The 17992-nt window shown below is 53.6% G+C and overlaps 2 protein-coding genes and 1 pseudogene across 3 annotated transcripts in view; 2 read left to right on the plus strand and 1 right to left on the minus strand.

Moving 5' to 3' along the window:
* LOC144735855 (mitochondrial amidoxime reducing component 2-like) overlaps positions 1 to 14258 on the minus strand; it is a 38546-nt gene extending 24288 nt beyond the window's left edge. Inside the window, exons 1-2 of one of the 2 annotated variants that reach the window (XM_078618396.1) lie at positions 14093 to 14258; positions 12385 to 12679 (exon numbers count right to left, since the gene is read on the minus strand). In XM_078618396.1, the coding sequence (XP_078474522.1) occupies positions 12385 to 12679; positions 14093 to 14213 (416 nt within the window). In that variant the 5' untranslated portion in view covers positions 14214 to 14258. Of the gene's footprint in view, positions 1 to 12384; positions 12680 to 13851; positions 13942 to 14092 lie in introns of those variants that run through there. The other variant, XM_078618397.1, reaches the window with a different exon arrangement.
* LOC144735789 (vascular endothelial growth factor A-like) lies at positions 557 to 9749 on the plus strand. Its single transcript, XM_078618311.1, is given in 4 exon segments — positions 557 to 573; positions 1554 to 1721; positions 7643 to 7739; positions 9738 to 9749. Coding segments are annotated over 4 exon segments (294 nt in total).
* On the plus strand, positions 10071 to 10649 carry LOC144735791 (vascular endothelial growth factor A pseudogene; annotated as a pseudogene).
* Positions 14259 to 17992: the final 3734 nt, after the last annotated feature.

The following is a 17992-nucleotide window of genomic DNA, read 5'->3' on the forward strand; positions in this document are numbered from 1 at the left end:
CTTCTTTTCCCTCACTCCACCCGCATACCTGATAGCGAAACTTCAGAGAATGATAGCTGCCTTCTTCTGGTCTCAGAGGAAGCACCGTGTGGCTGCTGGCATCTTGGCCTTGCCACTGCGGGAAGGCGGGCAAGGTCTGGTGTGTGTACGGAGCCAGCTCTCAACATTTCGTCTACAAGCCGTACAGAGGTTTCTCTACACGGCCCCATCACCCATGTAGTGTTCCACAGCATCTTTTATTCTAAATAACCTCAGGGGCCTTCAGTGCAGCAAGCAGCCCTTCTTTATGGACATTACGGGTATTCCACTCACGCGCATTCCCCACTTCTACAGGAGTATCCGACATACCTGGAGTTTCCTTGTCACTGTGAATAAACCTCGGTCAGCATCAGAATTAGCTCACGAGCCGCTGTTACGGAACCCAAACATGGCACTACCCTCTCTCGTGGGCCCTGCCGTGGAGAAACGCATGGTAGACGCACGTGTCACGAGGGTGGGCGATTTGGTGAGACCAGGCACGGAGGAGCAGTGGCTTCTCCCGACCGGGATAGCTGCAATGGCCGGAAGCATTCAGTGAGACTTGCTGCAAAACTCGTGAATTATGTGCGAAGGTCTTTCTCAACAGCAGTGGGGAGCGCATCTGCTGTGAGTACTGGTGACGAGTCAGCTAGCAGTGGCCCAGTGCCACCAAAACTGAATGTCGCCCCAGCAAGGAAGCACACTCAAATCTCTTCTTCACAGCAGCACTGGGGGCACACCTCAGGGAATGACCAGGAGGGGTGCTTCTCAGATGTAGACCGGAAGAAGCTGTACGCCCAAATGGTCGAATTTCACCACCGACAAATAATAACATCACGCAAAGGCTAAGCTTGGAGGGAGACGATGCCTTGCAGTGATCACGTGAGGCCTCATTGGGAGCTGTTTTACTCCAATCCATCGTACAAGCGCCACGGTGGTCCAAGCTGGAGCATTGCCCATGGGACTGCTGTGACCATGTACACATTTCTGCAAGGGGTTTCTTCCCTGTGCGGATTATACAGCCACTGTCGCATCTTCAAAGCCCTGGTTTCTGCCTGGCTGGAATTTCGGTACGTTCAGTTGACAGGGGGGGGGGGTGTCGCATCTTTCTTGACAAGTTGTACTACCGAGGGTGCTTTGTGTAATGTGACAAATGCAGGGGATCTGGTGATGGGTTTTTGAGGGCGGATTTTCTTGTTGGTGTCTAGGAACACAGTAGCACACAATTGCATTTATGTTACATGGGAAAACCGTGTATTATCTTTGATTCAAAAAAGGGGGCATAAAAGCAAAAAACAACATGATGAACGAAGCAAAGTGCCGAAAAACCGAGCATCTTTCTGCTTCTTCTGATAGTAAAAAAACAGGAGGGAGGGGAGGGAGGGTGGGGAGGGAGGGGGGAGGGGAGGGAGTAGACGGAGGGAGGAGAGGGGTGAGAGAGAGAAATGAGAGAGAGGAAGGAGTGCCGTGACCTCGTCTGTGTTGTGGCTACAAGTGGCTCATTGAGGGCGCTGGCTGTGGACGTGTGGGACCAGCACAACGGCACCGGGCCAGCCCACGAGTGTTTCGTCTGGACAAAGTCATCTGAAGAATGGAGTGATTAAGTTTAACGAGGTGATGAGGCGGAGTTACTGCCAGCCGATGGAAACGGTGATCGACATCCTGCACGAGTATCCAGATGAGGTGGAGCACTTCTTCCGGCCGTAGTGCGTGCCGCTCTTACGCTGCTCTGGATGCTGCAATGACGAGAACCACGAATGTCTCCCCACAGAGACCGCCGTCGTGCGTGCCGCTCTTACGCTGCTCTGGATGGTGTAATGACGAGAATCACGAATGTCTCCCCACAGAGACCGCCGTCGTGCGTGCCGCTCTTACGCTGCTCTGGATGGTGCAATGACGAGAATCACGAATGTCTCCCCACAGAGACCGCCGTAGTGCGTGCCGCTCTTACGCTGCTCTGGATGCTGCAATGACGAGAACCACGAATGTCTCCCCACAGAGACCGCCGTCGTGCGTGCCGCTCTTACGCTGCTCTGGATGCTGCAATGACGAGAATCACGAATGTCTCCCCACAGAGACCGCCGTCGTGCGTGCCGCTCTTACGCTGCTCTGGATGGTGCAATGACGAGAATCATGAATGTCTCCCCACAGAGACCGCCGTAGTGCGTGCCGCTCTTACGCTGCTCTGGATGCTGCAATGACGAGAACCACGAATGTCTCCCCACAGAGACCGCCGTCGTGCGTGCCGCTCTTACGTTGCTCTGGATGGTGCAATGACGAGAATCACGAATGTCTCCCCACAGAGACCGCCGTCGTGCGTGCCGCTCTTACGCTGCTCTGGATGGTGCAATGACGAGAATCACGAATGTCTCCCCACAGAGACCGCCGTCGTGCGTGCCGCTCTTACGCTGCTCTGGATGCTGCAATGACGAGAACCACGAATGTCTCCCCACAGAGACCGCCGTCGTGCGTGCCGCTCTTACGCTGCTCTGGATGGTGCAATGACGAGAATCACGAATGTCTCCCCACAGAGACCGCCGTCGTGCGTGCCGCTCTTACGCTGCTCTGGATGGTGCAATGACGAGAATCACGAATGTCTCCCCACAGAAACCGCCATCGTGCGTGCCGCTCTTACGCTGCTCTGGATGGTGCAATGACGAGAATCACGAATGTCTCCCCACAGAGACCGCCGTCGTGCGTGCCGCTCTTACGCTGCTCTGGATGGTGCAATGACGAGAACCACGAATGTCTCCCCACAAGGACCGCCGTCGTGCGAGCCGCTCTTACGCTGCTCTGGATGGTGCAATGACGAGAATCACGAATGTCTTCCCACAGAGACCGCCGTCGTGCGTGCCGCTCTTACGCTGCTCTGGATGGTGCAATGACGAGAATCACGAATGTCTCCCCACAGAGACCGCCATCGTGCGTGCCGCTCTTACGCTGCTCTGGATGGTGCAATGACGAGAATCACGAATGTCTCCCCACAGAGACCGCCGTCGTGCGTGCCGCTCTTACGCTGCTCTGGATGGTGCAATGACGAGAATCACGAATGTCTCCCCACACAGACCGCCGTCGTGCGTGCCGCTCTTACGCTGCTCTGGATGGTGTAATGACGAGAATCACGAATGTCTCCCCACAGAGACCGCCGTCGTGCGTGCCGCTCTTACGCTGCTCTGGATGGTGCAATGACGAGAATCACGAATGTCTCCCCACAGAGACCGCCGTCGTGCGTGCCGCTCTTACGCTGCTCTGGATGCTGCAATGACGAGAACCACGAATGTCTCCCCACAGAGACCGCCGTCGTGCGTGCCGCTCTTACGCTGCTCTGGATGGTGTAATGACGAGAATCACGAATGTCTCCCCACAGAGACCGCCGTCGTGCGTGCCGCTCTTACGCTGCTCTGGATGGTGCAATGACGAGAATCACGAATGTCTCCCCACAGAGACCGCCGTAGTGCGTGCCGCTCTTACGCTGCTCTGGATGCTGCAATGACGAGAACCACGAATGTCTCCCCACAGAGACCGCCGTCGTGCGTGCCGCTCTTACGCTGCTCTGGATGCTGCAATGACGAGAACCACGAATGTCTCCCCACAGAGACCGCCGTCGTGCGTGCCGCTCTTACGCTGCTCTGGATGGTGTAATGACGAGAATCACGAATGTCTCCCCACAGAGACCGCCGTCGTGCGTGCCGCTCTTACGCTGCTCTGGATGGTGCAATGACGAGAATCACGAATGTCTCCCCACAGAGACCGCCGTAGTGCGTGCCGCTCTTACGCTGCTCTGGATGCTGCAATGACGAGAACCACGAATGTCTCCCCACAGAGACCGCCGTCGTGCGTGCCGCTCTTACGCTGCTCTGGATGGTGTAATGACGAGAATCACGAATGTCTCCCCACAGAGACCGCCGTCGTGCGTGCCGCTCTTACGCTGCTCTGGATGGTGTAATGACGAGAATCACGAATGTCTCCCCACAGAGACCGCCGTCGTGCGTGCCGCTCTTACGCTGCTCTGGATGGTGCAATGACGAGAATCACGAATGTCTCCCCACAGAGACCGCCGTCGTGCGTGCCGCTCTTACGCTGCTCTGGATGGTGCAATGACGAGAATCACGAATGTCTCCCCACAGAGACCGCCGTCGTGCGTGCCGCTCTTACGCTGCTCTGGATGCTGCAATGACGAGAATCACGAATGTCTCCCCACAGAGACCGCCGTCGTGCGTGCCGCTCTTACGCTGCTCTGGATGGTGCAATGACGAGAATCACGAATGTCTCCCCACAGAGACCGCCGTCGTGCGTGCCGCTCTTACGCTGCTCTGGATGGTGCAATGACGAGAACCACGAATGTCTCCCCACAAGGACCGCCGTCGTGCGTGCCGCTCTTACGCTGCTCTGGATGGTGCAATGACGAGAATCACGAATGTCTTCCCACAGAGACCGCCGTCATGCGTGCCGCTCTTACGCTGCTCTGGATGGTGCAATGACGACAATCACGAATGTCTCCCCACAGAGACCGCCATCGTGCGTGCCGCTCTTACGCTGCTCTGGATGGTGCAATGACGAGAATCACGAATGTCTCCCCACAGAGACCGCCGTCGTGCGTGCCGCTCTTACGCTGCTCTGGATGGTGCAATGACGAGAATCACGAATGTCTCCCCACAGAGACCGCCGTCGTGCGTGCCGCTCTTACGCTGCTCTGGATGGTGCAATGACGAGAATCACGAATGTCTCCCCACAGAGACCGCCGTCGTGCGTGCCGCTCTTACGCTGCTCTGGATGGTGTAATGACGAGAATCACGAATGTCTCCCCACAGAGACCGCCGTCGTGCGTGCCGCTCTTACGCTGCTCTGGATGGTGCAATGACGAGAATCACGAATGTCTCCCCACAGAGACCGCCGTAGTGCGTGCCGCTCTTACGCTGCTCTGGATGCTGCAATGACGAGAACCACGAATGTCTCCCCACAGAGACCGCCGTCGTGCGTGCCGCTCTTACGCTGCTCTGGATGGTGCAATGACGAGAATCACGAATGTCTCCCCACAGAGACCGCCGTCGTGCGTGCCGCTCTTACGCTGCTCTGGATGGTGCAATGACGAGAATCACGAATGTCTCCCCACAGAGACCGCAGTCGTGCGTGCCGCTCTTACGCTGCTCTGGATGGTGCAATGACGAGAATCACGAATGTCTCCCCACAGAGACCGCCGTCGTGCGTGCCGCTCTTACGCTGCTCTGGATGGTGCAATGACGAGAATCACGAATGTCTCCCCACAGAGACCGCCGTCGTGCGTGCCGCTCTTACGCTGCTCTGGATGGTGCAATGACGAGAATCACGAATGTCTCCCCACAGAGACCGCCGTAGTGCGTGCCGCTCTTACGCTGCTCTGGATGGTGCAATGACGAGAATCACGAATGTCTCCCCACAGAGACGGCCGTCGTGCGTGCCGCTCTTACGCTGCTCTGGATGGTGCAATGACGAGAATCACGAATGTCTCCCCACAGAGACCGCCGTCGTGCGTGCCGCTCTTACGCTGCTCTGGATGGTGCAATGACGAGAATCACGAATGTCTCCCCACAGAGACCTCCGTAGTGCATGCCGCTCTTACGCTGCTCTGGATGCTGCAATGACGAGAACCACGAATGTCTCCCCACACAGACCGCCGTCGTGCGTGCCGCTCTTACGCTGCTCTGGATGGTGTAATGACGAGAATCACGAATGTCTCCCCACAGAGACCGCCGTCGTGCGTGCCGCTCTTACGCTGCTCTGGATGCTGCAATGACGAGAACCACGAATGTCTCCCCACACAGACCGCCGTCGTGCGTGCCGCTCTTACGCTGCTCTGGATGGTGTAATGACGAGAACCACGAATGTCTCCCCACAGAGACCGCCGTCGTGCGTGCCGCTCTTACGCTGCTCTGGATGCTGCAATGACGAGAATCACGAATGTCTCCCCACAGAGACCGCCGTCGTGCGTGCCGCTCTTACGCTGCTCTGGATGGTGCAATGACGAGAACCACGAATGTCTCCCCACAGAGACCGCCGTCGTGCGTGCGCTCTTACGCTGCTCTGGATGCTGCAATGACGAGAACCACGAATGTCTCCCCACAGAGACCGCCGTCGTGCGTGCCGCTCTTACGCTGCTCTGGATGGTGTAATGACGAGAACCACGAATGTCTCCCCACAGAGACCGCCGTCGTGCGTGCCGCTCTTACGCTGCTCTGGATGCTGCAATGACGAGAACCACGAATGTCTCCCCACAGAGACCGCCGTCGTGCGTGCCGCTCTTACGCTGCTCTGGATGGTGTAATGACGAGAACCACGAATGTCTCCCCACAGAGACCGCCGTCGTGCGTGCCGCTCTTACGCTGCTCTGGATGCTGCAATGACGAGAACCACGAATGTCTCCCCACAGAGACCGCCGTAGTGCGTGCCGCTCTTACGCTGCTCTGGATGGTGTAATGACGAGAACCACGAATGTCTCCCCACAGAGACCGCCGTAGTGCGTGCCGCTCTTACGCTGCTCTGGATGGTGTAATGACGAGAACCACGAATGTCTCCCCACAGAGACCGCCGTCGTGCGTGCCGCTCTTACGCTGCTCTGGATGGTGTAATGACGAGAACCACGAATGTCTCCCCACAGAGACCGCCGTCGTGCGTGCCGCTCTTACGCTGCTCTGGATGGTGTAATGACGAGAACCACGAATGTCTCCCCACAGAGACCGCCGTCGTGCGTGCCGCTCTTACGCTGCTCTGGATGCTGCAATGACGAGAACCACGAATGTCTCCCCACAGAGACCGCCGTCGTGCGTGCCGCTCTTACGCTGCTCTGGATGCTGCAATGACGAGAACCACGAATGTCTCCCCACAGAGACCGCCGTCGTGCGTGCCGCTCTTACGCTGCTCTGGATGGTGTAATGACGAGAACCACGAATGTCTCCCCACAGAGACCGCCGTCGTGCGTGCCGCTCTTACGCTGCTCTGGATGCTGCAATGACGAGAACCACGAATGTCTCCCCACAGAGACCGCCGTCGTGCGTGCCGCTCTTACGCTGCTCTGGATGGTGTAATGACGAGAACCACGAATGTCTCCCCACAGAGACCGCCGTCGTGCGTGCCGCTCTTACGCTGCTCTGGATGCTGCAATGACGAGAACCACGAATGTCTCCCCACAGAGACCGCCGTAGTGCGTGCCGCTCTTACGCTGCTCTGGATGGTGTAATGACGAGAACCACGAATGTCTCCCCACAGAGACCGCCGTAGTGCGTGCCGCTCTTACGCTGCTCTGGATGGTGTAATGACGAGAACCACGAATGTCTCCCCACAGAGACCGCCGTCGTGCGTGCCGCTCTTACGCTGCTCTGGATGGTGTAATGACGAGAACCACGAATGTCTCCCCACAGAGACCGCCGTCGTGCGTGCCGCTCTTACGCTGCTCTGGATGGTGTAATGACGAGAACCACGAATGTCTCCCCACAGAGACCGCCGTCGTGCGTGCCGCTCTTACGCTGCTCTGGATGCTGCAATGACGAGAACCACGAATGTCTCCCCACAGAGACCGCCGTAGTGCGTGCCGCTCTTACGCTGCGCTGGATGCTGTAATGACGAGAACCACGAATGTCTCCCCACAGAGACCGCCGTCGTGCGTGCCGCTCTTATGCTGCTCTGGATGTTGCAACGACGAGAACCACGAATGTCTCCCCACAGAGACCGCCAACATCACTTAACAGGTTTATAAATTCAAACTACGCCACAATGCAGGTTATGAAGAAATGTCTTTTCAGCAGCGCACCAAATGTGAGCGGAGATCACGAGAACGACAAAAATCTCCCGGCTTGTGCAAACCATGCGCGGAAAGGCCAGACCCTGACACCTGCAGGTGCTTGTGTATCCTGTCAGTGGCCCGTTGCAAACATCGGGGCCCAGAGCTGAATGAGCACAGCTGCAGGTGTGGAAGACCAAGGAGATGAAAATATCATCCCATCCGCCAACGCCGATGGAGAAGAAATCGCCCAGTGTAGTAAAGAAACTGGTGTTCATCTCCCGGCAGAGACGTACTTGCTCAGAGACGTACTTGCTCAGAGACGTACTTGCTCAGGATTTGTCTTGGTGTATTATCTGACATCTGCTGAGCTGACTGAAGTGACACCAATATTCTCACAGTCGGAGCTATGGAACATTTTAGAGGGAGTGCATGGCTCAGAAGAGTGACTGCAGCTCTGTCAAGGTGGCAAAATGTGGAGGCAATTATAGCCTCCCTACTCAATATTGAGCAGGACTTCAAGAGACACGGAAAGTCGTCATTTGGAAAGTAAAGGGATCAGGTACTTCCTGAGCCAAATAACTACGTGGAAAGAAAACACACCTGGCAACATCTCCACTGACACATAACGCTGCAGATAGCCACAATTAATATGAATGGGTGTAAAGGTGCGGTCAAGAGACACTTTGTGCTGTCGCTCGCAAGAAAACACAAAGCCTCGGTGCTCTTTGTGCAGGAGACGCATCTTACAACCAGCGAAGAAAATGAATGAGAAACAGAATGGAAAGGAGATTTGTTTTTCAGTCACATTACTCATTATTCTTCAGGAGTGGCAACGTTATTTGCACCAGGGTTTACACCCACCGTAGTTAACCAAGTTGAGGTAGTACCGGGAAGAGCCCTCAACGTAGCAATCAAACTTAATGACATTTCTGTCCACCTCATAAATATCTATACACCCATCAATGATGCGGAATTTTTCCAATGCGTTACAGAACTATCTCAAAAATATCCCAAATGACGAGTATCTGCTTTAGGGGATTTTAACTGTAGGCCGAATGTCCTCGACCGCACTGGCACCGAGCAGTGCAAAAGCAGTGTCCTGAACACTTTGCGGCAGGTGCTCCGCACGTACAGTCTCGTAGACGTGTGGCGGACGCAACATCCAAAGCAGCAAGGTTTCACCTTTACAAGAACCCGAGCTGACAGGACACTGTCGCAGTCAAGGATTGACTGTTTTTACATCTCAAAAGACCTTGAAAATAGTGCAGTTTCATCCAGTATTTAGGCAGCACCACTGTCCAATCATCACCTTATACTACTGTAATGCGAGCGTAAACGGGGTTCGCTGCTGGGCTCTGGCCCAATCATACGGCCCGGTGTATTGGGGGGCGGAGCCCAGTATGGGGGGCGTATGGGAGGGCCCGCCGTTCACCTCGGGTCCAATCGGAAGCGAGGTGAATGGGGGCGGAGCCAACAGGGCGCTATGGGAAGGCCGGATCTGAAGGTCCGGAAGGGGAGGAGACAGGATCACGTGGTAAAGGGGATATAGGTGGGAGCCCGGAAGGGCTCCGGGTCAGTTGGGAGAGTCACGAAGCTGGACCACGTTGGGTGGCCGGAGGGAATCCGCGCCATCAGCCACGTGGCTGGAGGAGCTTCGGAACACCGTCGGCCAGCAGTGTGCGGTGTGGGGGAGCGGAGGAGGCCTCATTGGGAGCTGTTTTACTCCAATCCATCGTACAAGCGCCACGGTGGTCCGAGCTGGAGCATTGCCCATGGGACTGTGACCACGAACACATCTCCGCACGGGATTTCTTCCCCGTGCGGATTATACAGCCACTGTCGCATCTTCAAGGCCCTGGTTTCTGCCTGGCTGGAATTTTGGTACGCTCAGTTGACGGGGGTGTCGCATCTTTCTTGACACGTTGGATTACCGAGGGTGCTTTGTGTCATGTGGCGAATGCAGGGGATCTGGTGATGGGTTTTTGAGGGCGGATTTTCTTGTTGGTGTCTAGGAATACAGTAGCACACAATGGCATTTATGTTACACGGGAAAACCGTGTATTATCTTTGATTTTAAAAAAGGTGGCATAAAAGCAAAAAAACGACATGATGAACGAAGCAAAGTGCCAAAAAACCGAGCATCTTTCTGCTTCTTCTGATAGTAAAAAACAGAAGGGAGGGAGGGAGGGGGGAGGGGAGGGAGGGGACGGAGGGAGGAGAGGGGTGAGAGAGATAAATGAGAGAAGGGAAGGAGTGCCGTGACCTCGCCGTGACCTCGCCGTGACCTCGTCTGTGTTGTGGCTACAAGTGGCTCATTGAGGGCGACCTTGAACTTTGCAGCTGTGGCACTCGCTGGCTGTGGACGTGTGGGACCAGCACAACGGCACCGGGCCAGCCCACGAGTGTTTCGTCTGGACAAAGTCATCTGAAGAATGGAGTGATTAAGTTTAACGAGGTGATGAGGCGGAGTTACTGCCAGACGATGGAAACGGTGATCGACATCCTGCACGAGTATCCAGATGAGGTGGAGCACTTCTTCCGGCCGTCGTGCGTGCCGCTCTTACGCTGCTCTGGATGTTGCAACGACGAGAACCACGAATGTCTCCCCACAGAGACCGCCAACATCACTCTACGGGTTTATAAATTCAAACCACGCCACAATGCAGGTTATGGAGAAATGTCTTTTCAGCAGCGCACCAAATGTGAGCGGAGATCACGAGAACGACAAAAATCTCCCGGCTTGTGCAAACCATGCGCGGAAAGGCCAGACCCTGACACCTGCAGGTGCTTGTGTATCCTGTCAGTGGCATGTTGCAAACATCGGGGCCCAGAGCTGAATGAGCACAGCTGCAGGTGTGAATGACCAAGGAGATGAAAACACCATCCCATCCGGCAACGCCGATGGAGAAGAAATCGCCCAGTGTAGTAAAGAAGCTGGTGTCCATCTCCCGGCAGAGACGTACTTGCTCAGAGACGTACTTGCTCAAGATCTGTCTTGGTGCATTATCTGGTGTCCATCTCCCGGCAGAGACGTACTTGCTCAGAGACGTACTTGCTCAAGATTTGTCCTGGTGCATTATCTTCCCGGCGTTCTTTCACTTGATGGGCCCCACGTGTGCCCACAGGAGTCGGCTCAGCGTGCATGAGACTCGTTCGTCTGGTGTCTGAAGCAACAGCTGAGCACTATTGTGGTGTAATAAAGTAATGACAACACAAAAAGGACATATAAATGACCACGTGGTATCACATATTTTTCAGATATCCATATCGCATGCAACATCATTAAACAGCAGGAATCACCCGAAGCATTTCATATATGAGCAAAATGCATGACAACTGGAATATCGGTTGCAAAATTTGTCACGGATAATAAATTTACTATTTTGACATTTTAAAAAAGGGGAGAGAGGCAAGAGAGGGAAGGAGAGGCAGGAGAGGGAGGGGAGAGAGAGGGGAGGTTGGGTGGGGGTTGGGGGGGGAGTGATTTTAAATCGATGGCTCAATTTAAAATCACATAACTCGACTCTCGTGCCATAAAGTGAATGTCACAACATCGTAACATCGTCACATTTTATCGGTCTATCATTCAAAAGCAAAACATTTCAGCTCTGGTTTCATCGTTCTGGTTTTTATTATTATTAAATACTGAGAGACAGAAAGAGGAACACGTGGACTAGAGTGCGTGTGCAGGTTAATGCCGTCACTTAAACTATTCAGAAGAGCACGTGGGCTTGGGCAGGACATTTCGCTCGAAGGGATGATGTCCGATGGTCAAGGCTAATGACTGAGTGACAGCCAAGGAATGGAACGCGAGAGAGTACATCCGCGAAAGAGACAGAGTTGAAATCTGCTCATGGGCACGTGTTTAAAGTGGATTTTATCGTAGTATCGTGTCAGATGGCAACAGCATGGTGTGGAGAGGCCTGCATCCAGCAGTGGATTGGACATCGGCGAAAAGAGCTTGACGGTGCCTCGGATTCCTCCAGTGTAAATAAATATTCCGATTAATCAAGGCCAAAAAAACAGAGGGGAGAGGGAGGGAGGCAGGAGAGAGGGAGGTGAATAGCAGAGGTCGCAACCGGGTACCCGATACCCGTACCCTACCCGATACCCGGCTACCCGTACCCGGCCGGGTACGGGTACCTGTTTGCGACCCTGGTGCGGCCGGGTACGGGTAGGCCGTGAGTCACTGGTGAGTCACCGTTTGTCACTCATTTCCCAACGTCTTGTCTCTTCTCACAAAGTTCCTAGAATCAACCCACCCGCGCCTGCAACATGGCTTCATCCCAGAGGTCGCAATCAGGTACCCGATACCCGTACCCTACACGATACCCGGCCGGGTACGGGTAGGGTACGGCCGGGTACGGGTACCCGTTTGCGACCCTGGTGCGGCCGGGTACGGGTAAGAAATCAAAACCCGTTTGTGACCTCTGCTAACAAAGCCACTGGGGGTCACTCTACATTTGGGAGAAGTGCACCCTTCAAAATGCCCCCGTGTGTGCGTGTCAGTGTGAACGCCTCCGTGTGACGTCTCCGTGCGAACGCCCCTTCAATGAGCCCACTGACCCCGTTCCACGCCGTGACCCCATCCCCCTTGACCCCCAACTCGCCTGTCGCTCACGGGCCCGAGAGACATGCCCCTGGGTCCGCACGTAGCCTCGGTGAGCGCCAGCGGACGGCACGACTTGACGGGGAAGAGCGCCAGGGCGGACACCGTGCCCACACGCAGCCTCGTCTCGCTCCTCCTCCTCTTGCTCAGCCACAGCCAGAGGCCCCCCACGGCCAGGGAAGTCCCCAGGGCCCCCCACGCCACCCAGCGCCAACTCCAACCATCAGCGGTAGCGGCGGCGGTGATGCCACGACCCCGACTCCAGATCGTCATCATCGTCGTCGTCGTCGTCGTCTCTGGGTTGGGCGAGATGGAATTGGTGTTCATGGTCGCGAGGTGGTGGTTGGTGGTGGTGGTTGGTGGTGGTGATGGCTGTGGACGGCATTATAATGCACGTGATCGGAGGATAGGCGAGTGTGTTGGGTGGGTGACTGTGTGAGTGGGTGGGTGACTGTGTGGGTGACTATGTGAGTGGGTGAGTGACAATGTGCGTGGGTGAGTGACTGTGAGAGTGGATGATTGACTGTGAGAGTGGGTGAGTGACTGTGTGAGTGGGTGAGTGACTGTGTGAGTGGGTGAGTGATTGTGTGAGTGGGTGAGTGACTGTGTGAGTGGGTGAGTGACTGTGTGTGTGGGTGAGTGACTATGTGAGTGGGTGAGTGACTGTGTGAGTGGGTGAGTGACTGAGTGGGTGAGTGACTGTGTGAGTGGGTGAGTGACTTTGCGAGTGGGTAACTGTGTGAGTGACTGTGTGAGTGGCTATGTGAGTGGGTGAGTGACTGTGTGAGTGGGTGAGTGACTGTGTGAGTGAGTGAGTGACTGTGTGAGTAGGTGAGTGACTGTGCGAGTGACTGTGAGTGGGTGAGTGACTGTGTGAGTAGGTGAGTGACTGTGTGAGTAGGTGAGTGACTGTGTGAGTGGGTGAGTGACTGTGTGAGTAGGTGAGTGACTGTGTGAGTGAGTGAGTGACTGTGTGAGTCTATGTGTGTGGGTGAGTGAGTGGCTATGCGAGTCGATGTGTGTGTACGTTGAACTTCGTTGCCACCGCAAGTTTAAGCCAACCGAGCCAACCGGAGGTGCTAAGACACGAGGAAGGACCCCAGAGAGAGCGAGAGAAAGCGAGATTCGAGAGTGGGCCCCACACAGCGCGTGTTGGGGTCTAACGCGCCTGAGATCTGATCGAGGCCGCAGAAGCAACGTAAGAATTGGTGGAAGAACCACGAGTGGAGTACACGAAGGGACTAGAGTCTCCACTCGAGTATAAACTAGAATATAAACTAGAGTGTAAACTAGAGTATAAGCTATAATATAAACTAGAATATAAACTAGAATGTAAACTAGAATGTGAACTAGAGCTTGAACTAGAGCATAAACTACAATATAAACTAGAATATAAACTAGAGTATAAACTAGAGTACGTAGTAGAGTATAAACTTTAGAAAGTCCACGTGTGGATCGCTTCACGTACCCGCCTGAGGCACCTCGCAGCTGATCGCAGCACCCCGAATGGACTTTGTACCACCGTGCGCGTTCGTGTACAGTGCGCGTGCGTGCGTAGTGCGCGTGCGCGTACAGTGCGTGTGCAGTGCGCGCGCGTGCGTGTACAGTGCGCGCGCGTGCGTGTACACACGTGGTCCAGTGCACCGCGGGTCACTATTAAAGAGCCACCCGCAGTGGTGGAGTTGGTAGCAGCTGGGGCATCAACTTACCATCAACAACCGCGTTAGCTCCAGCGGTTTCACGATGTGTTCGTGTACCAGGCGACGTTGAGTTTCCATTGTCTGCTGTACACCAGGGGAGGCAGGGGAGACAGAGCCTCTCACCTGGCATACGCCAATGAAAATAGCTGTTAGGAAAAGTAAAAAAATAATAATAAAATACTGTATTAAGATTTTCCCACTGATCTGTGTTATAAGTGTAATTTCTGTACGATTCCAATTATTTTTTTACACGTTTTCTTTAATATTTAACTCACTCTTTGGTTCTTTCGGTAAAGGCACGTATAAAGATAAAATAATAAATTAAATAATTGCATACTACGACGTTTCGATTGCAACACAAGCAATCGTCATCGGGTATAAAAGAAATAGCAACAAAAATGTAACCAGAAAACTATAGACAGACATATAAGCAGACAGATAAGCAGACAGATATCACAAAGATACACAGAGAGAGAACATGCATTGGCACAGAGAGAGAGAACGTCTCTGTGACGAGGCCTTAAATAGAGAGAGGGGGCGGAGAGAGGGAGGGGGCAGAGAAAAAATTAGCATGTCAATGAGTAGGACGACGCGTGGTACGGTACGCAAGCTTGAAAATTAGGAGAACGGGAGAGAGACACACTAAATTAAATAACCTAGCAAAATATCGAAATGTATAGGTAATGCAACACAGAGAGTCGGTTAACACACAATTAACGCATAGCCTGGTTGATTACGTATTTCAAAGATTGCTAAGTTATGCTATTATTTAATTTATTATTTTATCTTTATACGTGACTTTACCGAAAGAACCAAAGAGTAATTCCTGCAGTCACGAAAGCTCCAAATTAAGATTTAACTCACTGTTGTTTGTCGTTTATTGTGAAAATTGGGTCACAGTTCCTATGATCACTGTGTCATTGCTTTCATGGCTTTATTTTGGTGATTTTTGAAAAGTGTATTGGTTTGGCCATGTTTGTGTTGTTGTAGTACAGAGTTAGACTGATGGCCTTAATCTAAGTTGTCTTGTGGTTGTTGTTGTTGTTTGACTTGCATCCCACTGGGATTTTTGCACACAGCGTTGGTGCACGGTGCTTTTTCTGCGTTATTTTGCTGTCTTTTCTTGGATTTTCTGTTTGCACTTAGTCACATAATCACTTTAAGATGTTTTCTTGTTCATGTTTTTGTTTGTTGCGGTTGCACCCGATTCAAGAGCCGAATGGCTCACAGGGCAATACCTAATACATGAACTTGTATTATCAAATCTTGTAACTCAATTTTAACCCACTTACCAATATGGTATCGACTGCAAACTTGGTATACTTATGTCATACTGATGACAATACTACATTCTATCATAAAAATGTATAACTTTAAACATTCTTTTTTATACGTTATGTTTCGGCTTGGGTCTAATTGTCCACGCTCAACTTGACGTTGGCTGTAATTGCACATGGTCCCCTTACGTTATGGCAAGCTTCGGGGCCACTTCCTGGAGTCGTGGAGTTATTCCATTACTAGTAACGGTACATTTCATTAAAGCGTGTTTAAAAAAAAGTTTAAAAAAATGTTACTTATTATAGTAAAAATCGTCAAATTTGCGGAGCTCCACTGCAAATACAGGAAGAGATGAGAGGTGAGGCAGCGACGAGTTCAGCCTCCCCTCTGATTGCGCAACCCCTCAGTAACTGTGCAGTGGTGATAACTACTCGCTGTTCGCAAGCGGATCGTAAACAAGGTTTTCCCGCTCAAACGGTCAGGGTCAAATGGGGTGAGGTAGGATCCAAACGCCAAATTGGGAAGGACCAATCGGAGGATTCCACAAGGTGGCCGGCGATTGGACAACCCGGCCACGAACAGGTATAAAAGCCAGAGCGCTGAGAGCTCTTGGCCATTTCTGCTACACGAAGACCCAAGTCGGCTGAAGACATCTAGGACCCTGGACCGAGCCCTCCAGCCCTTATCAGGGCTAGGGCTCAGAGTAACCAGAGGTCGGGGAGAGATCCCCTAGGTTCAGCCAGAGGACGCTGGGATAGCAGGGAGATTAGATAGCCTGCAAGGTCCGGAGGCTTGTACCTTCTGAGGGTAACGGGTGAAGGGACCATATACCCTCCTTGTGTGATAGGGACTGTGTATTAAGATAATAAACAGTGTGTGCCATAAAGAAGTTTAGAAGTCCGTCCTTTACAACACTACAACTGGATGGAGCGCGGGCAATAAGCGCGTGCCTGTTACTATCTCAGTATGTCACCAATGCCATGTTTGTAGACCCCTTCATTTCATGTCCTCGCCTTCCATACTCCAGGTAACTTATTTCACGTATGTGTATAAAGATATTTAGGCTCGCTGGTCTCGTCGTGAAACTGCAATGAAAAAGCACCAGGGGAGGCACCTATCACATCTGCCTCACTGAGGGGGACGTGTCTAACACGCCCCCCTCAGTGAAGACACGCCCCCTCCGGACTGGCTGATGCACCACCTGTGCCCCCGACTGTGCCAACTTGTTGTGCTTTAGCCACCCGGCGCTCCGCTCGTTGGCGTGAGCGTCGCTCCTCCGCCCTCCGTTGTTGTTGGAGGGCGACTGCCTCCAACTGCCCAGCAGCGTCCTTCACGAGCCTCCTCCACAGAGGCCGATCTTGACACCGCTGGTACCAGTCATCGGCAAGTCCACTCAGCTCCACATCCTCCTGTACCACAACACTTCATTTCTTCTCTAGCCCATGCCGTGCCCGTTTAGCCCCCTCGATCCGGCCGAACAAAAGCTGTTTAGGCATGCGGTGGCTGGGCATGCGGACTACATGACCCAGCCAACGCAGCCTTGCCTGCCGGAGGAGCTCACCGATGGGATTTTGTCCAGATCTATCAAGGATTTGTGAGCTCCTCACACAATCCAGCCTGGTTAAACCCAGGATGGATCGTAGGCAGGCCAGCCTAAATGTTTCTAACCGGCGAAGATGTTGCATTAGGAGGGGGGGGGTCCACGTTTCGCAAGCATAGAAACCCACAAAAACAACAAAGATCCCCCATATAGCCTTAACAGACTGTAGGGGCAAGTGCTGTTAGCGAGCAGCTATGAAGGCCGGAACGGCACACGAGGGGGTGGGTGGCCAGCACCACGTCCGACCGCCTTTGTCTCCCCAGTGGCGATGTTTACACACCGCACCAGCTACTCATTTGAGGCTGTGTCGACCTAGGGGAGGCCCAGGACCGGTTCAGATAATCGTCACTGGTGTTGGCCGTGAGCGGGAATCGAACCCGTGTCGCCGGCTTCATAGCGCAGCGCGCTAACCACACACACACCTACACCCACACAGCGCTTGCACGTGCAGGGTGTAGGGGGCAGCCCCGGTCTCTTCTTCGCACACGCCACGTGTCGGCCAGCAAGGCGAGGCCACTCGATCGAGCCACTCTGAAGTGGACTTTGGCCCTCCGCGTTTGCACCCCAAGACGCCCGTCTTGGTAGAGGTTGGTGGAGGAGGGGGAGGTTACCAGAGGTGGGACAAAGTCATTGTTATGCAAGTCCAAGTCGAGTCGCAAGTCATCAAATTCATGACTCGAGTCTGACTCGAGTCCAAGTCACATGACTCGAGTCCACATCTCAGAGGTGGGACAAAGTCATTGTTATGCAAGTCCAAGTCGAGTCGCAAGTCATCAAATTCATGACTCGAGTCTGACTCGAGTCCAAGTCACATGACTCGAGTCCACATCTCAGAGGTGGGACAAAGTCATTGTTATGCAAGTCCAAGTCGAGTCGCAAGTCATCAAATTCATGACTCGAGTCTGACTCGAGTCCAAGTCACATGACTCGAGTCCACATCTCAGAGGTGGGACAAAGTCATTGTTATGCAAGTCCAAGTCGAGTCGCAAGTCATCAAATTCATGACTCGAGTCTGACTCGAGTCCAAGTCA

The sequence above is a fragment of the Lampetra planeri genome, chromosome 57, assembly GCF_965212315.1.
Source record: "Lampetra planeri chromosome 57, kcLamPlan1.2.h2, whole genome shotgun sequence".
Lineage (NCBI taxonomy): Eukaryota > Metazoa > Chordata > Hyperoartia > Petromyzontiformes > Petromyzontidae > Lampetra > Lampetra planeri.